At 39.6% G+C, this 26,448-nt stretch overlaps 1 protein-coding gene across 3 annotated transcripts in view; it reads left to right on the forward strand.

The window, feature by feature from the left end:
• Positions 1–26,448, forward strand: part of klhl22 (kelch-like family member 22) — a 41,899-nt gene extending 15,451 nt beyond the window's left edge. For all 3 annotated transcript variants that reach the window (XM_056246882.1, XM_056246883.1, XM_056246885.1), the window contains exons 5-7: positions 18,917–19,109; positions 22,023–22,256; positions 26,073–26,448. In XM_056246882.1, the coding sequence (XP_056102857.1) occupies positions 18,917–19,109; positions 22,023–22,256; positions 26,073–26,414 (769 nt within the window). In that variant the 3' untranslated portion in view covers positions 26,415–26,448. The remainder of the gene's footprint in view (positions 1–18,916; positions 19,110–22,022; positions 22,257–26,072) is intronic.

Consider the following 26,448-nt stretch of genomic DNA (forward strand, 5'->3'; position numbering starts at 1 on the left):
CACCCACAATACCTTAAAACACCCTAGCAACCACATAATATAACTTAGAAACACCCTAGCAACCACCCAGAACACCATAGCAACCACCCACAATACCTTAAAACACCCTAGCAACCACATAATATAACTTAGAAACACCCTAGCAACCACCCAGAACACCCTAGCAACCACCCAAAATACCTTAGAACACCCTAGCAACCACCCAAAATGCCTTATGACACCCTAGCAACACCCTAGCAACCACCCAAAATACCTTAGAACACCCTAGCAACACCATAGCAACCACCCAAAATACCTTAGAACACCCTAGCAACACCCTAGCAACCACCCGAAATACATCAGAACATCCTAGCAACACCCTAGCAACCACCCAAAATACCTTAGAACACCATAGCAACACCATAGCAACCACCCAGAACACCCTAGCAACCACCCAAAATACCTTAGAACACCCTAGCAACCACCCAGAACACCCTAGCAACCACCAAAAATACCTTAGAACACCCTAGCAACACCCTAGCAACCACCCAAAATACCTTAGAACACCCTAGCAACACCCTAGCAACCACCCAAAATGCCTTAGAACACCCTAGCAACCACCCAAAATAACTTAGAACACCCTAGCAACACCATAGCAACCACCCAAAATACCTTAGAACACCCTAGCAACACCCTAGCAACCACCAAAAATACCTTAGAACACCCTAGCAACACCCTAGCAACCACCCAAAATGCCTTAGAACACCCTAGCAACCACCCAAAATGCCTTATAACACCCTAGCAACACCCTAGCAACCACCCAAAATACCTTAGAACACCCTAGCAACCACCCAAAATAACTTAGAACACCCTAGCAACACCATAGCAACCACCCAAAATACCTTAGAACACCCTAGCAACACCCTAGCAACCACCAAAAATACCTTAGAACACCCTAGCAACACCCTAGCAACCACCCGAAATACCTCAGAACACCCTAGCAACACCATAGCAACCACCCAAAATACCTTAGAACACCCTAGCAACCACCCAAAATAACTTAGAACACCCTAGCAACACCATAGCAACCACCCAAAATACCTTAGAACACCCTAGCAACACCCTAGCAACCACCAAAAATACCTTAGAACACCCTAGCAACACCCTAGCAACCACCCGAAATACCTCAGAACACCCTAGCAACACCATAGCAACCACCCAAAATACCTTAGAACACCCTAACAACACCCTAGCAACCACCCAAAATACCTTAAAACACCCTAGCAACACCATAGCAACCACCTAAAATACCCTAGAACACCCTAGCAACCACCCAGAACACCCTAGCAACCACTCAAAATACCTTAGAAACCACCTAGCAACCACCCACAACACCTTAGCAACCCACTAGAAACACCCTAGCAACATTTAATTACTTGAAACTATACTTTAACCTTTAAACTACTTTGAACTTTAAACTATTTAAAACTTTAAACTACTTTAAACTAATTTAAACTTCAAACTACTTTAAAATTCAAACTTATTTAAACTTTAAACTACTTTAACTTTCAAACTAATTTAAACTTCAAACTACTTTAAAATTCAAACTAATTTAAACTTTAAATTAATTTAAACTACTTTAAACTTTAAACTAAGTTAAACTATAAACTACTTTGAACTAATTTAAACTTCAAACTAATTTAAACTTCTTCAAACTTTGCGGTCCAAACTTTCACAAGCCAACTTAAAGTTTGTCTCGACGAACTTTTTCTAGTTATTATTATTATTCTTCTTACTCAAAATTTACAACTGCTACTCCTCCTAGAGCTTTAACTCCACATACTCCAAACTCGGCACGGACACTCAAACTGTTCTGACTCGGTATGCTATATCTTTTCTAACTGATCGGACTTACGGTTTTCCTAAAAATGACGATCAAAGTCGGAAAAAACTCCCATTGACTTTACATTGCGGAATCTTCAGATTTTCAAACTCCCCAACTGTCAAAAATTCAAATGTAAATCCCTTGAAACCCTAGACTGAATCAAACTGCCATTCTATACACTATATGAGCCAATGAGACTCATTCAAACTCATAAACTCATCTATCTATGACACTTATCCATCTATCTATCTACTTTAAACTAAATTAAACTTCAAACTAAATTAAACTTTAAACTTCAAACTAATTTAAACTTCAAACTTATTTAAACTTTAAACTTCAAACTTATTTAAACTTTAAACTTCAAACTAATTTAAACTTTAAACTCATAAACTCGTACACTTATAAACTCATACACTTATAAACTCATGAATTCATACACTTATGAACTCAAACTCATAAATTAATAAACTCTGAACTCTTACTCATTTAAACTTATAAACTCTAAACTCATAAATTCATACACTTATAAACTCATGAACTTATAAATGCATTAATTCATACACGTATGAACTCTCATGAATTCATACACTTATGAACTTTTAAACTCATAAATAGTTCACCATAGCAAACACCCAGAACACTCTAGCAACTGCATAGCAACCACCCAGAACACCCTAGAAACCAACTGAAATACCTTAGAACACCCTAGCAACACCATAGCAACCACCCACAATACCTTAGAACACCCTAGCAACCACATAATATACCTTAGAACACCCTAGCAACCATACAGAACACCCTAGCAACCACCCAAAATACCTTAGAACACCCTAGCAACCACCCAAAATGCCTTATAACACCCTAGCAACACCCTAGCAACCACCCAAAATAACTTAGAACACCCTAGCAACCACCCAAAATACCTTAAAACACCCTAGCAACACCATAGCAACCACCCAAAATACCTTAGAACACCCTAGGAACACCCTAGCAACCACCAAAAATACCTTAGAACACCCTAGCAACACCCTAGCAACCACCCAAAATAACTTAGAACACCCTAGCAACCACCCAAAATGCCTTATAACACCCTAGCAACACCCTAGCAACCACCCAAAATACCTTAGAACACCCTAGCAACCACCCAAAATAACTTAGAACACCCTAGCAACACCATAGCAACCACCCAAAATACCTTAGAACACCCTAGCAACACCCTAGCAACCACCAAAAATACCTTAGAACACCCTAGAAACACCCTAGCAACCACCCAAAATACCTCAGAACATCCTAGCAACACCCTAGCAACCACCAAAAATACCTTAGAACACCATAGCAACACCATAGCAACCACCCAGAACACCCTAGCAACCACCCAAAATACCTTAGAACACCCTAGCAACCACCCAGAACACCCAAGCAACCACCAAAAATACCTTAGAACACCCTAGCAACCACCCAAAATACCTTAGAACACCCTAGCAACACCATAGCAACCACCCAAAATACCTTAGAACACCCTAAGAACACCCTAGCAACCACCCAAAATGCCTTAAAACACCCTAGCAACACCATAGCAACCACCTAAAATACCCTAGAACACCCTAGCAACCACCCATAACACCCTAGCAACCACTCAAAATACCTTAGAAACCACCTAGCAACCACCCACAACACCTTAGCAACCCACTAGAAACACCCTAGCAACATTTAATTACTTGAAACTATACTTTGAACTTTAAACTATTTAAAACTTTAAACTACTTTAAACTACTTTAAACTAATTTAAACTTCAAACTACTTTAAAATTCAAACTTGTTTAAACTTTAAAATGCTTTAACTTTCAAACTAATTTAAACTTCAAACTACTTTAAAATTCAAACTAATTTAAACTTTAAATTAATTTAAACTACTTTAAACTTTAAACTAAGTTAAACTATAAACTACTTTAAACTAATTTAAACTTTAAACTAATGTAAACTTCAAACTACTTTATACTTCTTCAAACTTTGCGGTCCAAACTTTCACAAGCCAACTTAAAGTTTGTCTCGACGAACTTTTTCTAGTTAGTGGTGCTTGCCTATGGCAAAGCAACACTAGTGTTATTGTGCATACTTATTATTCTTATTCTTATTATTATTCCGGACAAAAGTTTGACGCGCTACTCCTCCCGCAGTTTTTGTCACAGACCCATGAATGAGGTGTCAAAACGTGCGGCCTGTTCGGGAATGGTGTGCTATGACTTTTCTAAGAGATCGGGTGTACGATGTTCGCACAGCGGACGAAAAAGCGGCCGAAAAAGTCCCATTGACTTAACATTGCGGAATGTTCGGAAATTTGAATCCAACTGTCACTTTTTCACACACACCCAAGAAAAGGGCCTGACAGCCCTGCTGTCAGGCCCTCTCTCTCTCCCTCAGAGGATTTATTTTATCAAGCAGCCAATAAGTAATGGCCCTAAATCTTCAAAGCCACACCATAGCAACCAGTTACAGCACCCTAGCAACCGTTGGTGATAGGCACGAGGCCGCAGGCCTCGTGCCATACTAAATAACTCTATAAAAACTCTATAAAACTCTATAAAAACTCCAAATAAAAACTCCACAGTAATTATCTGTTAAAAAATACACGCCGACATCACACACCCCTGATTGAGGCGTCAAATTGTGCGGATTATTGAGGAGAGGTGTGGTATGATTTTTCTTAGCGATCAGGGGTACGGTGTTCGCCCCAGGGGCAAATCATTGGGTAAAAAAGTCCCATAGACTTAACATTGGCACAAAATTTGTGAGATCATATCTTTTGACTAGAAGGTCATAGAGACTTGGGCTTGGGCTCTTTTGACTCGGCTTATGAAGCAGCCAATAAGTAGGGACATAACAACTTCATGGCCACGCCCTAGCAACCACTTATGCCACCCTAGCAACCATAAAACTACATTTCCAAGCTATATTTTAGCTCCAGAAAATCGTAGAGACGTGGAGTTCGGCTTTTTTGACTCAGACTGTCAACTAGTCTTCTAATATCATCTAATAAACTGTATGAGCACACCATAGCAACCATATAGGGTACCCTAGTAACCATACAAACACATAAATAAGCCATATCTCAGCACCAGAACATCGTACAGACGTGTTTGTTGTCTCGTATGCAATCATGTACCACACTCTAGCAACCGAGCGACGAATTTTGCCACTGCAAGCACCACTTCACATTTTCTTCTGGAAATGTACATTCTAGTGTTGTGATTACTATTCACCAAGACAAAACTTCGGCACGCTACTCCTCCCGCACCTTTTGTCGTACACCCATGAGTGAGGTGTCAAATCGACCGGTTCATTGAGGAGAGGTGTGCTATGTCTTTTCTAAGCGATCGGTTGTACGATGATCGTCCGGCGGGCGAAAACATTTCCGAAAAAAGTCCCATAGACTTAACATTGGCACAAAATTTGTGAGATCATATCTTTTGACCAGAAGGTCATAGAGACTTGGAATTGGGCTCTTTTGACTCGGCCTATCAAGCAGCCAATAAGTAGTGACATAATAACTTCATATTCCCGCCCTAGCAACCACTTAGGGCAGCCTAGCAACCATAAAACAACATATTCAAGCCATATCTCAGCTCCAGAAAATAGAAGAAACATGGAGTTTGCTTTTTTTGACTCAGACTGTCAACTGGTCTTTAAATATAATCTCATAAACTGTATAAGCACACCATAGCAACCATATAGGGAACCCTAGTTACCACCTGAACACATGAATAAGCCATATCTCAGCACCAGAACATCGTACAGACGTGGTTGTTGTCTCGTATGCAATATTGTACCACACCCTAGCAACCGAGCGGCGAGTTTTGCCACTGCAAGCACCACTTCACATTTTCTTCTGGAAATGTACATTCTAGTTAGTGGTGCTTGCCTATGGCAAAGCAACACTAGTGTTATTGTGCATACTTATTATTCTTATTCTTATTATTATTCCGGACAAAAGTTTGACGCGCTACTCCTCCCGCAGTTTTTGTCACAGACCCATGAATGAGGTGTCAAAACGTGCGGCCTGTTCGGGAATGGTGTGCTATGACTTTTCTAAGAGATCGGGTGTACGATGTTCGCACAGCGGACGAAAAAGCGGCCGAAAAAGTCCCATTGACTTAACATTGCGGAATGTTCGGAAATTTGAATCCAACTGTCACTTTTTCACACACACCCAAGAAAAGGGCCTGACAGCCCTGCTGTCAGGCCCTCTCTCTCTCCCTCAGAGGATTTATTTTATCAAGCAGCCAATAAGTAATGGCCCTAAATCTTCAAAGCCACACCATAGCAACCAGTTACAGCACCCTAGCAACCGTTGGTGATAGGCACGAGGCCGCAGGCCTCGTGCCATACTAAATAACTCTATAAAAACTCTATAAAACTCTATAAAAACTCCAAATAAAAACTCCACAGTAATTATCTGTTAAAAAATACACGCCGACATCACACACCCCTGATTGAGGCGTCAAATTGTGCGGATTATTGAGGAGAGGTGTGGTATGATTTTTCTTAGCGATCAGGGGTACGGTGTTCGCCCCAGGGGCAAATCATTGGGTAAAAAAGTCCCATAGACTTAACATTGGCACAAAATTTGTGAGATCATATCTTTTGACTAGAAGGTCATAGAGACTTGGGCTTGGGCTCTTTTGACTCGGCTTATGAAGCAGCCAATAAGTAGGGACATAACAACTTCATGGCCACGCCCTAGCAACCACTTATGCCACCCTAGCAACCATAAAACTACATTTCCAAGCTATATTTTAGCTCCAGAAAATCGTAGAGACGTGGAGTTCGGCTTTTTTGACTCAGACTGTCAACTAGTCTTCTAATATCATCTAATAAACTGTATGAGCACACCATAGCAACCATATAGGGTACCCTAGTAACCATACAAACACATAAATAAGCCATATCTCAGCACCAGAACATCGTACAGACGTGTTTGTTGTCTCGTATGCAATCATGTACCACACTCTAGCAACCGAGCGACGAATTTTGCCACTGCAAGCACCACTTCACATTTTCTTCTGGAAATGTACATTCTAGTGTTGTGATTACTATTCACCAAGACAAAACTTCGGCACGCTACTCCTCCCGCACCTTTTGTCGTACACCCATGAGTGAGGTGTCAAATCGACCGGTTCATTGAGGAGAGGTGTGCTATGTCTTTTCTAAGCGATCGGTTGTACGATGATCGTCCGGCGGGCGAAAACATTTCCGAAAAAAGTCCCATAGACTTAACATTGGCACAAAATTTGTGAGATCATATCTTTTGACCAGAAGGTCATAGAGACTTGGAATTGGGCTCTTTTGACTCGGCCTATCAAGCAGCCAATAAGTAGTGACATAATAACTTCATATTCCCGCCCTAGCAACCACTTAGGGCAGCCTAGCAACCATAAAACAACATATTCAAGCCATATCTCAGCTCCAGAAAATAGAAGAAACATGGAGTTTGCTTTTTTTGACTCAGACTGTCAACTGGTCTTTAAATATAATCTCATAAACTGTATAAGCACACCATAGCAACCATATAGGGAACCCTAGTTACCACCTGAACACATGAATAAGCCATATCTCAGCACCAGAACATCGTACAGACGTGGTTGTTGTCTCGTATGCAATATTGTACCACACCCTAGCAACCGAGCGGCGAGTTTTGCCACTGCAAGCACCACTTCACATTTTCTTCTGGAAATGTACATTCTAGTTATTATTATTATTCTTCTTACTCAAAATTTACAACTGCTACTCCTCCTAGAGCTTTAACTCCACATACTCCAAACTCGGCACGGACACTCAAACTGTTCTGACTCGGTATGCTATATCTTTTCTAACTGATCGGACTTACGGTTTTCCTAAAAATGACGATCAAAGTCGGAAAAAACTCCCATTGACTTTACATTGCGGAATCTTCAGATTTTCAAACTCCCCAACTGTCAAAAATTCAAATGTAAATCCCTTGAAACCCTAGACTGAATCAAACTGCCATTCTATACACTATATGAGCCAATGAGACTCATTCAAACTAATAAACTCATCTATCTATGACACTTATCCATCTATCTATCTACTTTAAACTAAATTAAACTTCAAACTAAATTAAACTTTAAACTTCAAACTAATTTAAACTTCAAACTTATTTAAACTTTAAACTTCAAACTTATTTAAACTTTAAACTTCAAACTAATTTAAACTTTAAACTCATAAACTCGTACACTTATAAACTCATACACTTATAAACTCATGAATTCATACACTTATGAACTCAAACTCATAAATTAATAAACTCTGAACTCTTACTCATTTAAACTTATAAACTCTAAACTCATAAATTCATACACTTATAAACTCATGAACTTATAAATGCATTAATTCATACACGTATGAACTCTCATGAATTCATACACTTATGAACTTTTAAACTCATAAATAGTTCACCATAGCAAACACCCAGAACACTCTAGCAACTGCATAGCAACCACCCAGAACACCCTAGAAACCAACTGAAATACCTTAGAACACCCTAGCAACACCATAGCAACCACCCACAATACCTTAAAACACCCTAGCAACCACATAATATAACTTAGAAACACCCTAGCAACCACCCAGAACACCATAGCAACCACCCACAATACCTTAAAACACCCTAGCAACCACATAATATAACTTAGAAACACCCTAGCAACCACCCAGAACACCCTAGCAACCACCCAAAATACCTTAGAACACCCTAGCAACCACCCAAAATGCCTTATGACACCCTAGCAACACCCTAGCAACCACCCAAAATACCTTAGAACACCCTAGCAACACCATAGCAACCACCCAAAATACCTTAGAACACCCTAGCAACACCCTAGCAACCACCCGAAATACATCAGAACATCCTAGCAACACCCTAGCAACCACCCAAAATACCTTAGAACACCATAGCAACACCATAGCAACCACCCAGAACACCCTAGCAACCACCCAAAATACCTTAGAACACCCTAGCAACCACCCAGAACACCCTAGCAACCACCAAAAATACCTTAGAACACCCTAGCAACACCCTAGCAACCACCCAAAATACCTTAGAACACCCTAGCAACACCCTAGCAACCACCCAAAATGCCTTAGAACACCCTAGCAACCACCCAAAATAACTTAGAACACCCTAGCAACACCATAGCAACCACCCAAAATACCTTAGAACACCCTAGCAACACCCTAGCAACCACCAAAAATACCTTAGAACACCCTAGCAACACCCTAGCAACCACCCAAAATGCCTTAGAACACCCTAGCAACCACCCAAAATGCCTTATAACACCCTAGCAACACCCTAGCAACCACCCAAAATACCTTAGAACACCCTAGCAACCACCCAAAATAACTTAGAACACCCTAGCAACACCATAGCAACCACCCAAAATACCTTAGAACACCCTAGCAACACCCTAGCAACCACCAAAAATACCTTAGAACACCCTAGCAACACCCTAGCAACCACCCGAAATACCTCAGAACACCCTAGCAACACCATAGCAACCACCCAAAATACCTTAGAACACCCTAGCAACCACCCAAAATAACTTAGAACACCCTAGCAACACCATAGCAACCACCCAAAATACCTTAGAACACCCTAGCAACACCCTAGCAACCACCAAAAATACCTTAGAACACCCTAGCAACACCCTAGCAACCACCCGAAATACCTCAGAACACCCTAGCAACACCATAGCAACCACCCAAAATACCTTAGAACACCCTAACAACACCCTAGCAACCACCCAAAATACCTTAAAACACCCTAGCAACACCATAGCAACCACCTAAAATACCCTAGAACACCCTAGCAACCACCCAGAACACCCTAGCAACCACTCAAAATACCTTAGAAACCACCTAGCAACCACCCACAACACCTTAGCAACCCACTAGAAACACCCTAGCAACATTTAATTACTTGAAACTATACTTTAACCTTTAAACTACTTTGAACTTTAAACTATTTAAAACTTTAAACTACTTTAAACTAATTTAAACTTCAAACTACTTTAAAATTCAAACTTATTTAAACTTTAAACTACTTTAACTTTCAAACTAATTTAAACTTCAAACTACTTTAAAATTCAAACTAATTTAAACTTTAAATTAATTTAAACTACTTTAAACTTTAAACTAAGTTAAACTATAAACTACTTTGAACTAATTTAAACTTCAAACTAATTTAAACTTCTTCAAACTTTGCGGTCCAAACTTTCACAAGCCAACTTAAAGTTTGTCTCGACGAACTTTTTCTAGTTATTATTATTATTCTTCTTACTCAAAATTTACAACTGCTACTCCTCCTAGAGCTTTAACTCCACATACTCCAAACTCGGCACGGACACTCAAACTGTTCTGACTCGGTATGCTATATCTTTTCTAACTGATCGGACTTACGGTTTTCCTAAAAATGACGATCAAAGTCGGAAAAAACTCCCATTGACTTTACATTGCGGAATCTTCAGATTTTCAAACTCCCCAACTGTCAAAAATTCAAATGTAAATCCCTTGAAACCCTAGACTGAATCAAACTGCCATTCTATACACTATATGAGCCAATGAGACTCATTCAAACTCATAAACTCATCTATCTATGACACTTATCCATCTATCTATCTACTTTAAACTAAATTAAACTTCAAACTAAATTAAACTTTAAACTTCAAACTAATTTAAACTTCAAACTTATTTAAACTTTAAACTTCAAACTTATTTAAACTTTAAACTTCAAACTAATTTAAACTTTAAACTCATAAACTCGTACACTTATAAACTCATACACTTATAAACTCATGAATTCATACACTTATGAACTCAAACTCATAAATTAATAAACTCTGAACTCTTACTCATTTAAACTTATAAACTCTAAACTCATAAATTCATACACTTATAAACTCATGAACTTATAAATGCATTAATTCATACACGTATGAACTCTCATGAATTCATACACTTATGAACTTTTAAACTCATAAATAGTTCACCATAGCAAACACCCAGAACACTCTAGCAACTGCATAGCAACCACCCAGAACACCCTAGAAACCAACTGAAATACCTTAGAACACCCTAGCAACACCATAGCAACCACCCACAATACCTTAGAACACCCTAGCAACCACATAATATACCTTAGAACACCCTAGCAACCATACAGAACACCCTAGCAACCACCCAAAATACCTTAGAACACCCTAGCAACCACCCAAAATGCCTTATAACACCCTAGCAACACCCTAGCAACCACCCAAAATAACTTAGAACACCCTAGCAACCACCCAAAATACCTTAAAACACCCTAGCAACACCATAGCAACCACCCAAAATACCTTAGAACACCCTAGGAACACCCTAGCAACCACCAAAAATACCTTAGAACACCCTAGCAACACCCTAGCAACCACCCAAAATAACTTAGAACACCCTAGCAACCACCCAAAATGCCTTATAACACCCTAGCAACACCCTAGCAACCACCCAAAATACCTTAGAACACCCTAGCAACCACCCAAAATAACTTAGAACACCCTAGCAACACCATAGCAACCACCCAAAATACCTTAGAACACCCTAGCAACACCCTAGCAACCACCAAAAATACCTTAGAACACCCTAGAAACACCCTAGCAACCACCCAAAATACCTCAGAACATCCTAGCAACACCCTAGCAACCACCAAAAATACCTTAGAACACCATAGCAACACCATAGCAACCACCCAGAACACCCTAGCAACCACCCAAAATACCTTAGAACACCCTAGCAACCACCCAGAACACCCAAGCAACCACCAAAAATACCTTAGAACACCCTAGCAACCACCCAAAATACCTTAGAACACCCTAGCAACACCATAGCAACCACCCAAAATACCTTAGAACACCCTAAGAACACCCTAGCAACCACCCAAAATGCCTTAAAACACCCTAGCAACACCATAGCAACCACCTAAAATACCCTAGAACACCCTAGCAACCACCCATAACACCCTAGCAACCACTCAAAATACCTTAGAAACCACCTAGCAACCACCCACAACACCTTAGCAACCCACTAGAAACACCCTAGCAACATTTAATTACTTGAAACTATACTTTGAACTTTAAACTATTTAAAACTTTAAACTACTTTAAACTACTTTAAACTAATTTAAACTTCAAACTACTTTAAAATTCAAACTTGTTTAAACTTTAAAATGCTTTAACTTTCAAACTAATTTAAACTTCAAACTACTTTAAAATTCAAACTAATTTAAACTTTAAATTAATTTAAACTACTTTAAACTTTAAACTAAGTTAAACTATAAACTACTTTAAACTAATTTAAACTTTAAACTAATGTAAACTTCAAACTACTTTATACTTCTTCAAACTTTGCGGTCCAAACTTTCACAAGCCAACTTAAAGTTTGTCTCGACGAACTTTTTCTAGTTATTATTATTATTCTTCTTACTCAAATTTACAACTCTAACTCCTCCTAGAGCTTTAACTCCACATACTCCAAACTCGGCACGGACACTCAAACTGTTCTGACTCGGTATGCTATATCTTTTCTAACTGATCGGACTTACGGTTTTCCTAAAAATGACGATCAAAGTCGGAAAAAACTCCCATTGACTTTACATTGCGGAATGTTCAGATTTTCAAACTCCCCAACTGTCAAAAATTCAAATGTAAATCCCTTGAAACCCTAGACTGAATCAAACTGCCATTCTATATACTATATGAGCCAATGAGACTCATTCAAACTCATAAACTCATATATCTATGACACTCATCTATCTATCTATCTATCTACTTTAAACTAAATTAAACTTCAAACTAAATTAAACTTTAAACTTCAAACTAATTTAAACTAATTTAAACTTCAAACTAAATTACACTTTAAACTTCAAACTAATTTAAACTTTAAACTCATAAACTCGTACACTTATAAACTCATGAATTCATACACTTATGAACTCATAAATTAATAAACTCTGAACTCTTTCTCATTTAAACTTATAAACTATAACCTCATACACTTATAAACTCATGAAATCATACACTTATGAACTCAAACTCATAAATTAATAAACTCTGAACTCTTACTCATTTAAACTTATAAACTCTAAACTCATAAATTCATACACTTATAAACTCAATGAACTTATAAATGCATTAATTCATACACGAATGAACTCTCATGAATTCATACACTTATGAACTTTTAAACTCATAAATAGTTCACCATAGCAAACACCCAGAACACCCTAGCATCTGCATAGCAACCACCCAGAACACCCTAGAAACCAACCGAAATACCTTAGAACATCCTAGCAACACCATAGCAACCACCCAAAATACCTTAGAACACCCTAGCAACACCATAGCAACCACCCAAAATACCTTAGAACACCCTAGCAACCACCCAGAACACCCTAGCAACCACCAAAAATACCTTAGAAAACCCTAGCAACCACCCAGAACACCCTAGCAACCGCTCAAAATACCTTAGAACACCCTAGCAACACCATAGCAACCTCCTAAAATACCTTAGAACACCCTAGCAACCACCCAAAATACCTTAGAACACCCTAGCAACACCCTAGCAACCACCCAAAATACCTTAGAACACCCTAGCAACCACCCAGAACACCCTAGCAACCACCAAAAATACCTTAGAACACCCTAGCAACCACCCAGAACACCCTAGCAACCGCTCAAAATACCTTAGAACACCCTAGCAACACCATAGCAACCACCTAAAATACCTTTGAACACCCTAGCAACCACCCAAAATACCTTAAACACCCTAGCAACACCATAGCAACCACCCAAAATACCTTAAACACCCTAGCAACACCATAGCAACCACCCAAAATACCTTAAACACCCTAGCAACACCATAGCAACCACCCAAAATACCTTAGAACACCCTAGCAACCACCCAAAATACCTTAGAACACCCTAGCAACACCATAGTAACCACCCAAAATGCCTTAGAACACCTTAGCAACACCATAGCAACCACCCAAAATACCTCAGAACACCCTAGCAACACAATAGCAACCACCTAAAATACCTTAGAACACCCTAGCAACCACCTAAAATACCTTAGAGCACCCTAGCAACACCCTAGCAACCACCCAAAATACCCTAGAACACCCTAGCAACCACCAAAAATACCTTAGAACACCCTAGCAACCACCAGAAATACCTTAGAACACCCTAGCAACCACCCAAAATACCTTAACAACCCCTTAGCAACCACCCAGAACACCCTAGCAACCACCCAAAATACCTTAGCAACCCCCTAGCAACCATCCTTAACACCCTAGCAACCACCCAAAATACCTTAGCAACCACCTAGCAACCACCCAGAACACCCTAGCAACCACTCAAAATACCTTAGCAACCACCTAGCAACCACCCACAACACCTTAGCAACCCACTAGAAACACCCTAGCAACATTTAATTACTTGAAACTATACTTTAACCTTTAAACTACTTTCAAACTTTAAACTATTTAAAACTTTAAACTACTTTAAAATAATTTAAACTTCAAACTACTTTAAAATTCAAATTTATTTAAACTTTAAAATAATTTAAACTTTAAACTACTTTAAACTTTAAACTAAGTTAAACTTTAAACTACTTTAAACTATAAACTACTTTAAACTACTTTAAATTACTTTAAACTAAGTTAAACTATAAACTACTTCAAACTAATTTCAACTTTAAACTAATTTAAACTTCAAACTACTTTAAACTTCTTCAAACTTTGCGGTCCAAACTTTCACAAGCCAACTTAAAGTTTGTCTCGACGAACTTTGTCTAGTTATTAAGTTGGCTTGTGAGAGCCAACTTACTGATGTTGTATTTAAACTTATTATTATTATTATTAAGTTGGCTTGTGAGAGCCAACTTACTGATGTTGTATTTAAACTTATTATTATTATTATTAAGTTGGCTTGTGAGAGCCAACTTACTGATATTGTACTTAAACTTATTATTATTCTTCTTCTTGCTGAAAAAATTTACAACTCTATCTCCTCCTAGAGCTTTAACTCCACATACTCCAAATTCGGCTCGGACACTCAAACTGTTCTGACTCGCGTTGCTATATCTTTTCTAACTGATCGGACTTACGGTTTTCCTAAAAATGACGATCAAAACTCGAAAAAATCCATTTGAAAATCCCATTGACTTAACATTGCGGAATGTTCAGGTTTTCCAACTGCCAAACTGCCAAAAATTCAAATCTAAATCCCTTGAAACCCTAGACTAAATCAAACTGCCATTCTATATACTATATGAGCCATTGAGACTCATTCAAACTAATAAACTCATACACTTATAAACTCGTGAATTCATACACTTATGAACTCTTAAGCTCATAAATTAATAAACTCTGAACTCTTACTCATGTAAACTTATAAACTATAAACTCATAAACTCGTACACTTATAAACTCATACACTTATAAACTCATGAATTCATACACTTATGAACTCAAACTCATAAATTAATAAACTCTGAACTCTTACTCATTTAAACTTATAAACTCTAAACTCATAAATTCATACACTTATAAACTCATGAACTTATAAATGCATTAATTCATACACGTATGAACTCTCATGAATTCATACACTTATGAACTTTTAAACTCTAAACTACTAAAAAAACTAAAAAAATAGTTCACCATAGCAAACACCCAGAACACCCTAGCAACTGCATAGCAACCACCCAGAACACCCTAGAAACCAACTGAAATACCTTAGAACACCCTAGCAACACCATAGCAACCACCCACAATACCTTAGAACACCCTAGCAACCACAAAATATACATTAGAACACCCTAGCAACCACCCAGAACACCCTAGCAACCACCCAAAATACCTTAGAACACCCTAGCAACCACCCAAAATGCTTTATAACACCCTAGCAACCACCCAAAATACCTTAGAACACCCTAGCAACCACCCAAAATACCTTAGAACACCCTAGCAACACCCTAGCAACCACCAAAAATACCTTAGAACACCCTAGCAACCACCCAAAATACCTTAGAACACCCTAGCAACCACCCAAAATACCTTAGAACACCCTAGCAACACCATAGCAACCACCCAAAATACCTTAGAACACCCTAGCAACCACCCAAAATACCTCAGAACATCCTAGCAACACCCTAGCAACCACCAAAAATACCTTAGAACACCATAGCAACACCATAGCAACCACCCAGAACACCCTAGCAACCACCCAAAATACCTTAGAACACCCTAGCAACACCCTAGCAACCACCAAACATACCTTAGAACACCCTAGCAACCACCCAGAACACCCTAGCAACCATCCAAAATACCTTAGAACACCCTAGCAACACCCTAGCAACCACCCAAAATACCTTAGAACACCCTAGCAACACCATAGCAACCACCCAAAATACCTTAGAACACCCTAACAACACCCTAGCAACCACCCAAAATACCTTAAAACACCCTAGCAACACCATAGCATCCACCTAAAATACCCTAGAACACCCTAGCAACCACTCAAAATACCTTAGAAACCACCTAGCAACCACCCACAACACCTTAGCAACCCACTAGAAACACCCTAGCAACATTTAATTACTTGAAACTATACTTTAACCTTTAAACTACTTTGAACTTTAAACTATTTAAAACTTTAAACTACTTTAAACTACTTTAAACTAATTTAAACTTCAAACTACTTTAAAATTCAAACTTATTTAAACTTTAAACTACTTTAACTTTCAAACTAATTTAAACTTCAAACTACTTTAAAATTCAAACTAATTTAAACTTTAAACTAATTTAAACTTTAAAGTACTTTAAACTTTAAACTAAGTTAAACTTTAAACTACTTTAAACTATAAACTACTTTAAACTACTTTAAACTTTAAACTAAGTTAAACTATAAACTACTTCAAACTAATTTAAACTTTAAACTAATTTAAACTTCAAACTACTTTAAACTTCTTCAAACTTTGCGGTCCAAACTTTCACAAGCCAACTTAAAGTTTGTCTCGACGAACTTTTTCTAGTTATTATTGTATAAGTAAGGGATAATGTACATCCAGCCGGATGTTATCTCAGAATAAACGCCGACAGGGTGATGAGGACTTGATCGGCCTGAAGGGGTTTATTCTGAGATAACACACACACACACACACACACACACACACCTGAAGGGGTTTTATTCTGAGATAACACACACACACACACACACACACACACACACCTGAAGGGGTTTATTCTGAGATAACACACACACACACACACACACCTGAAGGGGTTTATTCTGAGATAACACACACACACACATACACACCTGAAGGGGTTTATTCTGAGATAACACACACACACACACACACCTGAAGGGGTTTATTCTGAGATAACACACACACACACCTGAAGGGGTTTATTCTGAGATAACACACACACACACACCTGAAGGGGTTTATTCTGAGATAACACACACACACACACCTGAAGGGTATTATTCTGAGATAACACACACACATACACACCTGAAGGGGTTTATTCTGAGATAACACACACACACACACACCTGAAGGGGTTTATTCTGAGATGACACACACACATACACACACACCTGAAGGGGTTTATTCTGAGATAACACACACACACACACACACACACACCTGAAGGGGTTTATTCTGAGAAAACACACACACACACACCTGAAGGGGTTTATTCTGAGATAACACACACACACACACACACACACACACACACACACACCTGAAGGGGTTTATTCTGAGATAACACACACACACACACACACCTGAAGGGGTTTATTCTGAGAAGATACACACACACACACACACACACACACCTGAAGGGGTTTATTCTGAGATAACACACACACACACACACACCTGAAGGGGTTTATTCTGAGATAACACACACACACACACCTAAAGGGGTTTATTCTGAGAGAACACACACACACACCTGAAGGGGTTTATTCTGAGATAACACACACACACACACCTGAAGGGGTTTATTCTGAGAAGATACACACACACACACACCTGAAGGGGTTTATTCTGAGATAACACACACACACACCTGAAGGGGTTTATTCTGAGATAACACACACACACACCTGAAGGGGTTTATTCTGAGATAACACACACACACACACCTGAAGGGGTTTATTCTGAGAAGATACACACACACACACACCTGAAGGGGTTTATTCTGAGATAACACACACACACACCTGAAGGGGTTTATTCTGAGATAACACACACACACACACCTGAAGGGGTTTATTCTGAGATAACAACCAGCTGGATGTACATTATCCCGCTTATTACAGGTCTACTTGCCACATAAGTAAATAATTAGACACGAAATATTGATGTGAGTTGAAATATTTTATTAGGTCTTTAAACACAAAGCTTCTGCGGAGAGAACAGTTTCAGCGGCGAGTTCAAACTAGACGAACATTTAAGAGATACGGTATACAGTAATACACTTATTACACAGCATTTCACCACATAAATAATTATGGAGATCAGAGATGTTCATTTCAGATTAAACTGTTTTAAAATTGTACCGGTTTGTATTTTATAATCCAACAGTGTACAAAACAATAGTTACAAAATGGCAGCAGCTGTGTTTATGAAATGAGAGACCGAGTCCACGATGGCATAATTAAATAACTATACACAAAATATTGATTTGACTGAGTTTTAATATTTATTTGCTCACAAAAAATTGCAAAACTTCTACGAAGAAAAAACGTTCATAGCGATCGTATAGCGCCGCTGACTTCAGTGACCCGGATGAGCCTGTGTTTTGTTTTGTCAGCGGTTGTTATCTGGGAATAACACACCGCTCGATGGCGCGATCGACCAATCAGAATCAAGTATTCCACAGGGCCGTGTAATAACAGTATTTCATTTATTCCTTTGTCTTCTCATCAAGGTACGATCCCCGCCACAACAGCTGGTGTACTATCGAGCCTTTACGGCAACCGCATGCAGATCATTGCATCTGTGTGGTTGATAAATATATCTACACCATCGGAGGACGAGACTACACCACTGAGCTGGACTGTGTGGAGCGCTACAACCCACAAACCAACACCTGGGAATATGTGGCGCCGCTGAAGCGAGAGGTGAACGGTTTGGGAGAAACCGATTTAAAGACTGTCGGAATGTCGGTTATCTGTAGATATGCTAACATTATAAATATTACTATTACAGTCGCTCATATATTTGAACTGCATCAGTTCAGGCAGGTCACGTGATCAAGTCTGGCGGTCAGCTGATTCATGGCAAATCAGATTCTTCAAATATCACTTTCCTATTAATACTACATTGTACACAATAATATTGTTCCTGGAACGTGAACTGTTGTGTGCTTAAACACTGTACACGACCAGTCAAACTTTGGAATAATTACTAATTTTTTCTCTATGCTCGGCAAGGCTGCATTTATTTGCATTTATTTGAAAAATACAGTAAAAACAGTAATATTATAAATAGGCTGTAATACTCCATTACATTACATTGCCTCTATTATGATATTTTAAAGGTTTGTTTTGGAGTCTCCTAGAATAGGTTTACATGCATCCAAGGTCCTAAAACACTTTAATTTTCTCATAATATACGTTGCAGCATCAGCTCTTTTCTCACAGTGTCTGAAACAGTTCGATAAAGGATTCAGTCTCTCTTATGGTGCGTTCACACCGGACGCGAATAGCGCGTCAGGCGCGAATGATTTCAATGTTAAGTCAATGCAAAGACGCGTTACGCGCGTAAAACATTCCTGGGGCGCGAATAAGGCGTAGAGCGCGGCGCGGTAGACGTGAATACGCCTCATTCGCGCGTCAAGTTCGCGCGAATGAAGCGTCTGGCGCGTTAAGCGCGTTACGCGCGAATGATTTAGGGCCCTTACATAGTCAACGCATCGGTACGCATACGCGTGGGCAACGCTACACATCGCTACGCTTCGGCCGCCATTATGCGTCGATGCGTAGCCAAATGTGTCATCCTAGTTTTTGATACGCGACGCGCCGATGCACGCAATACTATGCGTTGTCGGTGGGGGCGACATTGCAAGTAATGTACATTAAAAGGTATATTATTATGTTTACAGAAGAAGAAGATTTGAATACAATGGCGGGCGAAGAGGAAAAGTTATGCGAGCTTGTTCGTATACATCCTTTGTTGCCGCCGATGTAAAATCAGCAATATGCACTCCTCTTCAGTTGCCATTTTGATCTGAATATCACGTGACCCGACTCTAGACTCTACTACCCCCTGTTGCGCGATCGGTGTATTGCATTTCACGCATCGCCGGTGACGCTTGCGTCTGCTTGCATACTATGAAAAGGAGCGTATAGCTCGCGTCACTCGCGTTGCTTGCTCGCGTTGCTCGCGTTGACTATGTAACGGCCCTTAGTTAGTGCTATTTGTGCATTCAAGCGTTTGACGCGAATTCGCGTCTGCCGCCCGAGTTGAAAAATCTGAACTTCTGCGTCAATTCGCGCCACGTTAACCAATCAGGAGCCTGCTTGCTGTCACGTGGTGAAGTATCTGGATGCCTCAATACATTATTTTGTAATATGACAAAAAGGAATAAAATGACTATTCTATTCTATTCTGTTCTAATGCAGCAACAAAGCAAATATTTTATCACATAAAAACTTGATTTAAATATATGAGACATATTCATTTTGTATTGAATGCTTTTTATTCCATTTCTAGATTATATGAAATATTATTATTCTAATGTAAAGACAACCAACATAGTACATAATTATTCTAGACCTGACGGTGTCCGGTCTGTTATATATATTTGATAGATTAGGTTGGTGAGGGCGAGGGTGATCCTTGCTCCGATGCGGGACAACAGGTCATCAAACTGGGCGCGGGACAGGCGGAAGTACCGCTGAGAGCGGCCGTCATCCAGACGCTGCTCCTGGAGCGAGGAAATGGCGGAACTCGCCAAACTGAGTTCGCCTCCGAATGGTCTGGTGGACCCAAATACAGCGACGATGATCCGTACGCCGCTGTTCTGCTTTTCAGAGCAAATACAGAGCGGTGACTCTCTCGATAAATGCTCGATCAACATAAAAAAGATGGCCGCCAACAGATTTCGAATCTGACGCACGTAAATTTCGCTTCAAACTTTTGTTTTTACGCGCGTCAGTTTCACTCTTGACACGCGAATTAACACAAAGTGGTCAAGCGTCAAACTAAATGCGGTAGACGCGAATTTGACGCGCTATTCTTGTCCGGTGTGAACGCACCATAAGCCCCTCCTTTCCGAGAGTTGCTCTGCTCTGATTGGTCAGATGCTCCAGTATGTTGTGATTGGTCGAACGCTTACAGCGTGTTTCTTAAATCAAAAGCCATTACCAATTTCAGCTCTGGGTCTTCCTCAACACTTGATACACAGTGATACGAACCGTTACGATGGAGTCGGTTTTACCGTTTCAAATCGGGTCAAAGTAGATGTTGTTCACGAGCAGCCAATGAAGATCATAGCCTGTGGCATTATGCAAATTTGTTACAAACCTACGTAAGTTCATGCAGAAAGTAAGACTGGAATTACTCACGACTCATTTCAGTTCAGAATGGCTTCTTTCTTTTGGGAGATGATAACCCCATTTATCCTGCACTTTGATCTTTAACACTTTGCTGACCTTTTACATTCACAAACAGCTATAATACACACTGCATGAAAGGTCAATAATAGGGACACTAAAAGGATCATGTGGCACTGCAGAATGGCATAATGCCTGCTAAAAATTCAGCTTAGTCATCACAGGAATAAATTACATGTGAAAATATAGTTTTCAACAGTTGTAATAATATTTCACAATATTACTGTTTTTAATGTATTCTTGAGCCTTGATGATCATATGAGACTTCATTACAAAAAAACAACAACATAATTACTCCAAAAAGATTTGCTGGGAGTGTAAGCTGCTAAACGTAGTACATAAATGTGACATGAGTTTATGAACTTTCAGCTTAATGTCGATGACGTATGTTTACACTGTCAATGCCTCTGTCTGCAGGTTTATGCCCACACCGGGGCAGTGATTGATGGGAAGATCTACATAGCATGTGGTCGGCGGGGAATGGCTTATCTAAAGGAGACGTACTGTTACGATCCCAGCGGGAATCACTGGAGTGTGTGTGCCGAGGGCCCGGTGGAGCGCGCGTGGCACGGCATGGCAGCTCTCAAGGGCCGCGCTTACGTCATCGGAGGCAGCAACGACGGTTGCGGTTACAGACGAGACGTCCTCAAGGTACTGAACTTCTGAAACACCTGCCCTGCTTCGGCACAGTTTACAATGGGTTAGGGTTAGGGTTAGGGTTGGTAACCCACTCCAAAGCTCCCAACCATTATAAGGCATCAAAGACTTTCCTCTTGATGTGATTGCTATTCTAAAAGTCAGTGTGTGTCAAGGTAAATAAGTCTTTTAAGCCCCTTTCACACAGAGATTCCGGAAAATACACGGATAAAGCGACACGGGATTTGACCCGGGTTCGTTTAATTTTGGTTCATTCACACTGCCAGTGATGTTCCGGAATCAGAGAGTGCGTTCACACACAACCCGTAAAAATCCCGTAAAGACACGTGACATCGATGTGACATGTAATGTCTCAGCAACGTGTATAGTTTGCTTATGAGCTGTGATTTCTCTCTGGAGAAACCACGCTTGTGCATTTTTTTCTCTGATTCGATCATAAACTAGCGCATTACGTGCCGTTTCACTAGCCTGCTTTCACTTCACTTCAGCGTCATCATTACGACACGGCATTGGTTACGGCTTTTGTTCACACAGCGCGCGTTCCGGGACTGATTCCGGCAATGTACTAGGTCCCCAACCCGGCATCAATCCCGGGTCGTGTTTGCGTTCACACAGACGGCGTTCTGGCAATTTCCCGGCAATTTCCCGGGATCAACGCACTGTGTGAAAGGGGCTTTAAAATGAAAGATAATTTGACTATTTATGACAATTAAAGCAAAAGTTAGTTAAAAAGTTAAATAGCATGTTGTGCGACTTAAAAACATAAGATTAAGATTTGTACACTTACATGTCTTCAAGATTTTGTTTTACATGCTACACCATATGTCATTGAAGTCATTCAATAGAAACTTTTCTTGATTTTCTAAAACGAATGATATCAAGAATACAAAGAGTACATTCCAAAACAAACGTTACAAATTTTTTTTGTCTTTACATTTACATTTATGCATTTGGCAGACGCTTTTATCCAAAGCGACTTGCGTTGCATTTCAAGGTACACATTCACATTCTTATCAGTTCTTGCTTTCCCTGGGAATCGAACCCAGGACCTTGGCGTTGCAAACGCTCTACTGTTTGAGCTACAGGAAAGCCCAGAGACTCTTTGACCTTAGACCTGTTCATATATAGACCTATATACAGTATATGGGCTGTCAACGTTAACCTGTTAATGCATGCAATTAATTCAAGTTCCTTAATGCGTTAAAATAATTTAATGCAAAATAAATGAATGAAGCATGTGAAATTGCATCATTAACGTAATGGACCTCAGGCAGTTAGATGGTCTTGTGAGTCGTGAGTTTATCAAACTGACTGTGAGCATCTATAATGGCGCAAGCACCTGTAACCCTTGTAGCCGGAAATTTCTATTCTTACCCTTAAAGAGATAGTTCACCTAAACATGACAATTCTGTCATTAATGACTCTCCCTCATGTCGTTCCAAACCCGTAAGACCTTCGTTCATCTTCGGAACACAAATAAAGATATTTTTGATGAAATCTGAGAGGTTTCTGACCCCCCATAGACAGCAACGCAATGACCACTTTCAAGGCCCAGAAAGGTAGTAAAGACATTGTTAAAATAGTCCATGTGACTACAGTGGGTCAACCTTAGGTTTATGACAAGAATACTGTGCCTACAATGTAAACAGCGTAGGAGAATGACTGGGAAGAGAAGAAATTGTTGAATTAAGTCATTATTTATGACTGAGCTTGGTTAATCAGGCCATAAAGAGTATATTAAAGCTGCAGTCGGCAAGTCTGGCAGATTGAGTGGACTTAGGCAAAATTTTGAATGTTTACAACTCTCATGCCCCTCCCCCACTATCAAAGAATACCCTCCCACCGAGTCCGTGCTCGTCAGTGCGTGTGCACCAGGTTATCAGTGAACGCGCCCGTCTCATCAGCATCCATCAACACCGTGGAGTATTTGGAGGTATGCTGTCCTGGCTAATCTACCGATAGATTGCAATTGCTAAGGTCATTTATACTCTAAATGAGCTTACTTGATTTTCCGCCATCACTCGTCGTTACTGCGCGAACTTCCGCGAACTTCAGGCGTGTGCATGTGATTGTAACGTGTGCGAGGGGTGGCGTGTGCCCGATCTGTGATTGACAGTCAGATCTCACACCCCCCTGCGCTGATTGGACCCGATGATCCGGGAGCTGTGGATTTTTGCAAAACAAATAACACGCTCCAGGTGGAGTTAGAAGCTCAGGTTTTTTTCTAAAACCACTTTATTTATGTTGTTCTGTCGGATAATAGTGTCGATTTCACTGAATATGATCAAAAAAAAATTGTCGACGGCAGCTTTAACTAAAACCCTTTTTATTATCCAAATGTGTCATTAAAAATGTATAAAAAAAACATATAGACACTGGTTCATGGGATTATCGCCAACTAGCAGTGAACCATTGAAATTTCTAAACGCCTCGTTAACTGAAACCACGTGACTTTGGCAGTTTGATACGCGCTCAGAAACATTTGTTTTGAACAAGCAAAGGTTTTTGCGCTTAAAAACATGAGACGCACATAATAGTATTCACTGCAGAGCCGCATCGGTGATGAATGGAAAAGGCTGGGTCTCGAGTGCGACATGTTGAAAAAGCTGTGAGACATGGCGCAATAGTCAAAGACGATCATCTAGATCCTTTTTTAATATTTAAATACATTTAAAAATTATTTAAAATAATTATTTAAAATAATGATTTAAAAAAATTATTTAAAAAAATTATTTAAAAAAAATTTATTTAAAAAATTTATTTTAAAAATTTATTTAAAAAAATTAATTTAAATAATTATTTAAAAAAATTATTTTAAATACACCCCCCCCCCCCCCCCCCCCCCACCCCACACACACACACACTGAAGCACGCGTGGCGCTTGCAGTGTTTTTCGGCCTCTGCAGTCTCACTACATGAGAACATGAATGCATTTCCAGAGCCACTCTGAGAGTCTCTGAAGTTCATCAGCATTTTACAGTTTCATTTAAGAAAAACTATCTTTATATCATTAACACGTGAAACTCAAAGTTCTTCACCACAACCCGTCAAAATAAAAGTTCGGTTTAACTTGATAAAATATTACTGTGGTACAGTAGAATTTAGATATCTCAATTTAATAATAATACTAACACTAATAATAATAAATTATCAAAAAAACATTTTTTAAGGAATAATCACAGCAATTAAAATTACAACATAGAAGAAAAAGTGTATGTTGTTTGACAAAAAAGTTTAATTTCATATAAAAGATCAATTAAATTAATGTTAGATGTCTTCATTTAATTACTAGAAAATTCACAACAAAACATTTAATAGAATTTTTCTTTTTTTATTATTACTAAAATGGTTGTTTTTATTAATATTCAAGCATCACAGACAATGGCAGACAGCGACCAAGGCAGCTCTGGCATAATGTCGATAACACTTCTATTAATGACTAACAGTTTCTTTACAGTTATTGAGGTAAACATGCCTAAAGTACCGAAAAAAGGTACCGTTGGGTACCAGCACTGAATTTCAGGTACCGGTTCAAATGTGAACGGTACCCAACCCTAGTAATTACGTGATCTCCATAAGAATTTTGATTGGCCCAAAGCAGACTTTTTACGTGCTCATACCGGTAATCTTCATTCTGCATTCACACAGAGCACATTACCGGTAATTTACTGGTAATGTAACTTCCCTTACTGGTAAATTGCCAGAACCAATTTTCCGGTATTTTTGAGAAGGCCCTGTTCACACATGATCTGTTACCAGTATACACTGTATGTGTGAAAGGGGCTCTTGACAGGTGGTGTGTGTATATAGGTGGCGTGCTACAACCCAACAGCGGATGTGTGGTCTGTGGTGAGCCCGCTGCCGGCTGGTCACGGAGAGCCAGGGATGGCCGTCCTCGATGGGAGCATCTACATCATGGGCGGAAGGTCACATGATAAAGGCAGTCGGATGAAGTACGTTCACATTTATAACGCAGAGGAGGACCGATGGGAGAGCGGGACAGCCCTCGAGGACCGCGTATCGGGGATTTCAGCGTGTGTCTTGCTTTTGCCACAAGCAGCCATGGCCCAGGCGCGCAGCTGGGAGCAAAGGGCTAAAGCATCATGGGAAGAGGTAGACTGGGACGACTCGGACAACTCAAGCGAGGACTGATGGTATTAGCGCTGCTCAGGTAGGCTGTGAAGTT

Source organism: Rhinichthys klamathensis, unplaced genomic scaffold (genome assembly GCF_029890125.1).
Source record: "Rhinichthys klamathensis goyatoka isolate OS25496 unplaced genomic scaffold, OSU_Roscu_1.1 h1tg000040l_1, whole genome shotgun sequence".
Lineage (NCBI taxonomy): Eukaryota > Metazoa > Chordata > Actinopteri > Cypriniformes > Leuciscidae > Rhinichthys > Rhinichthys klamathensis.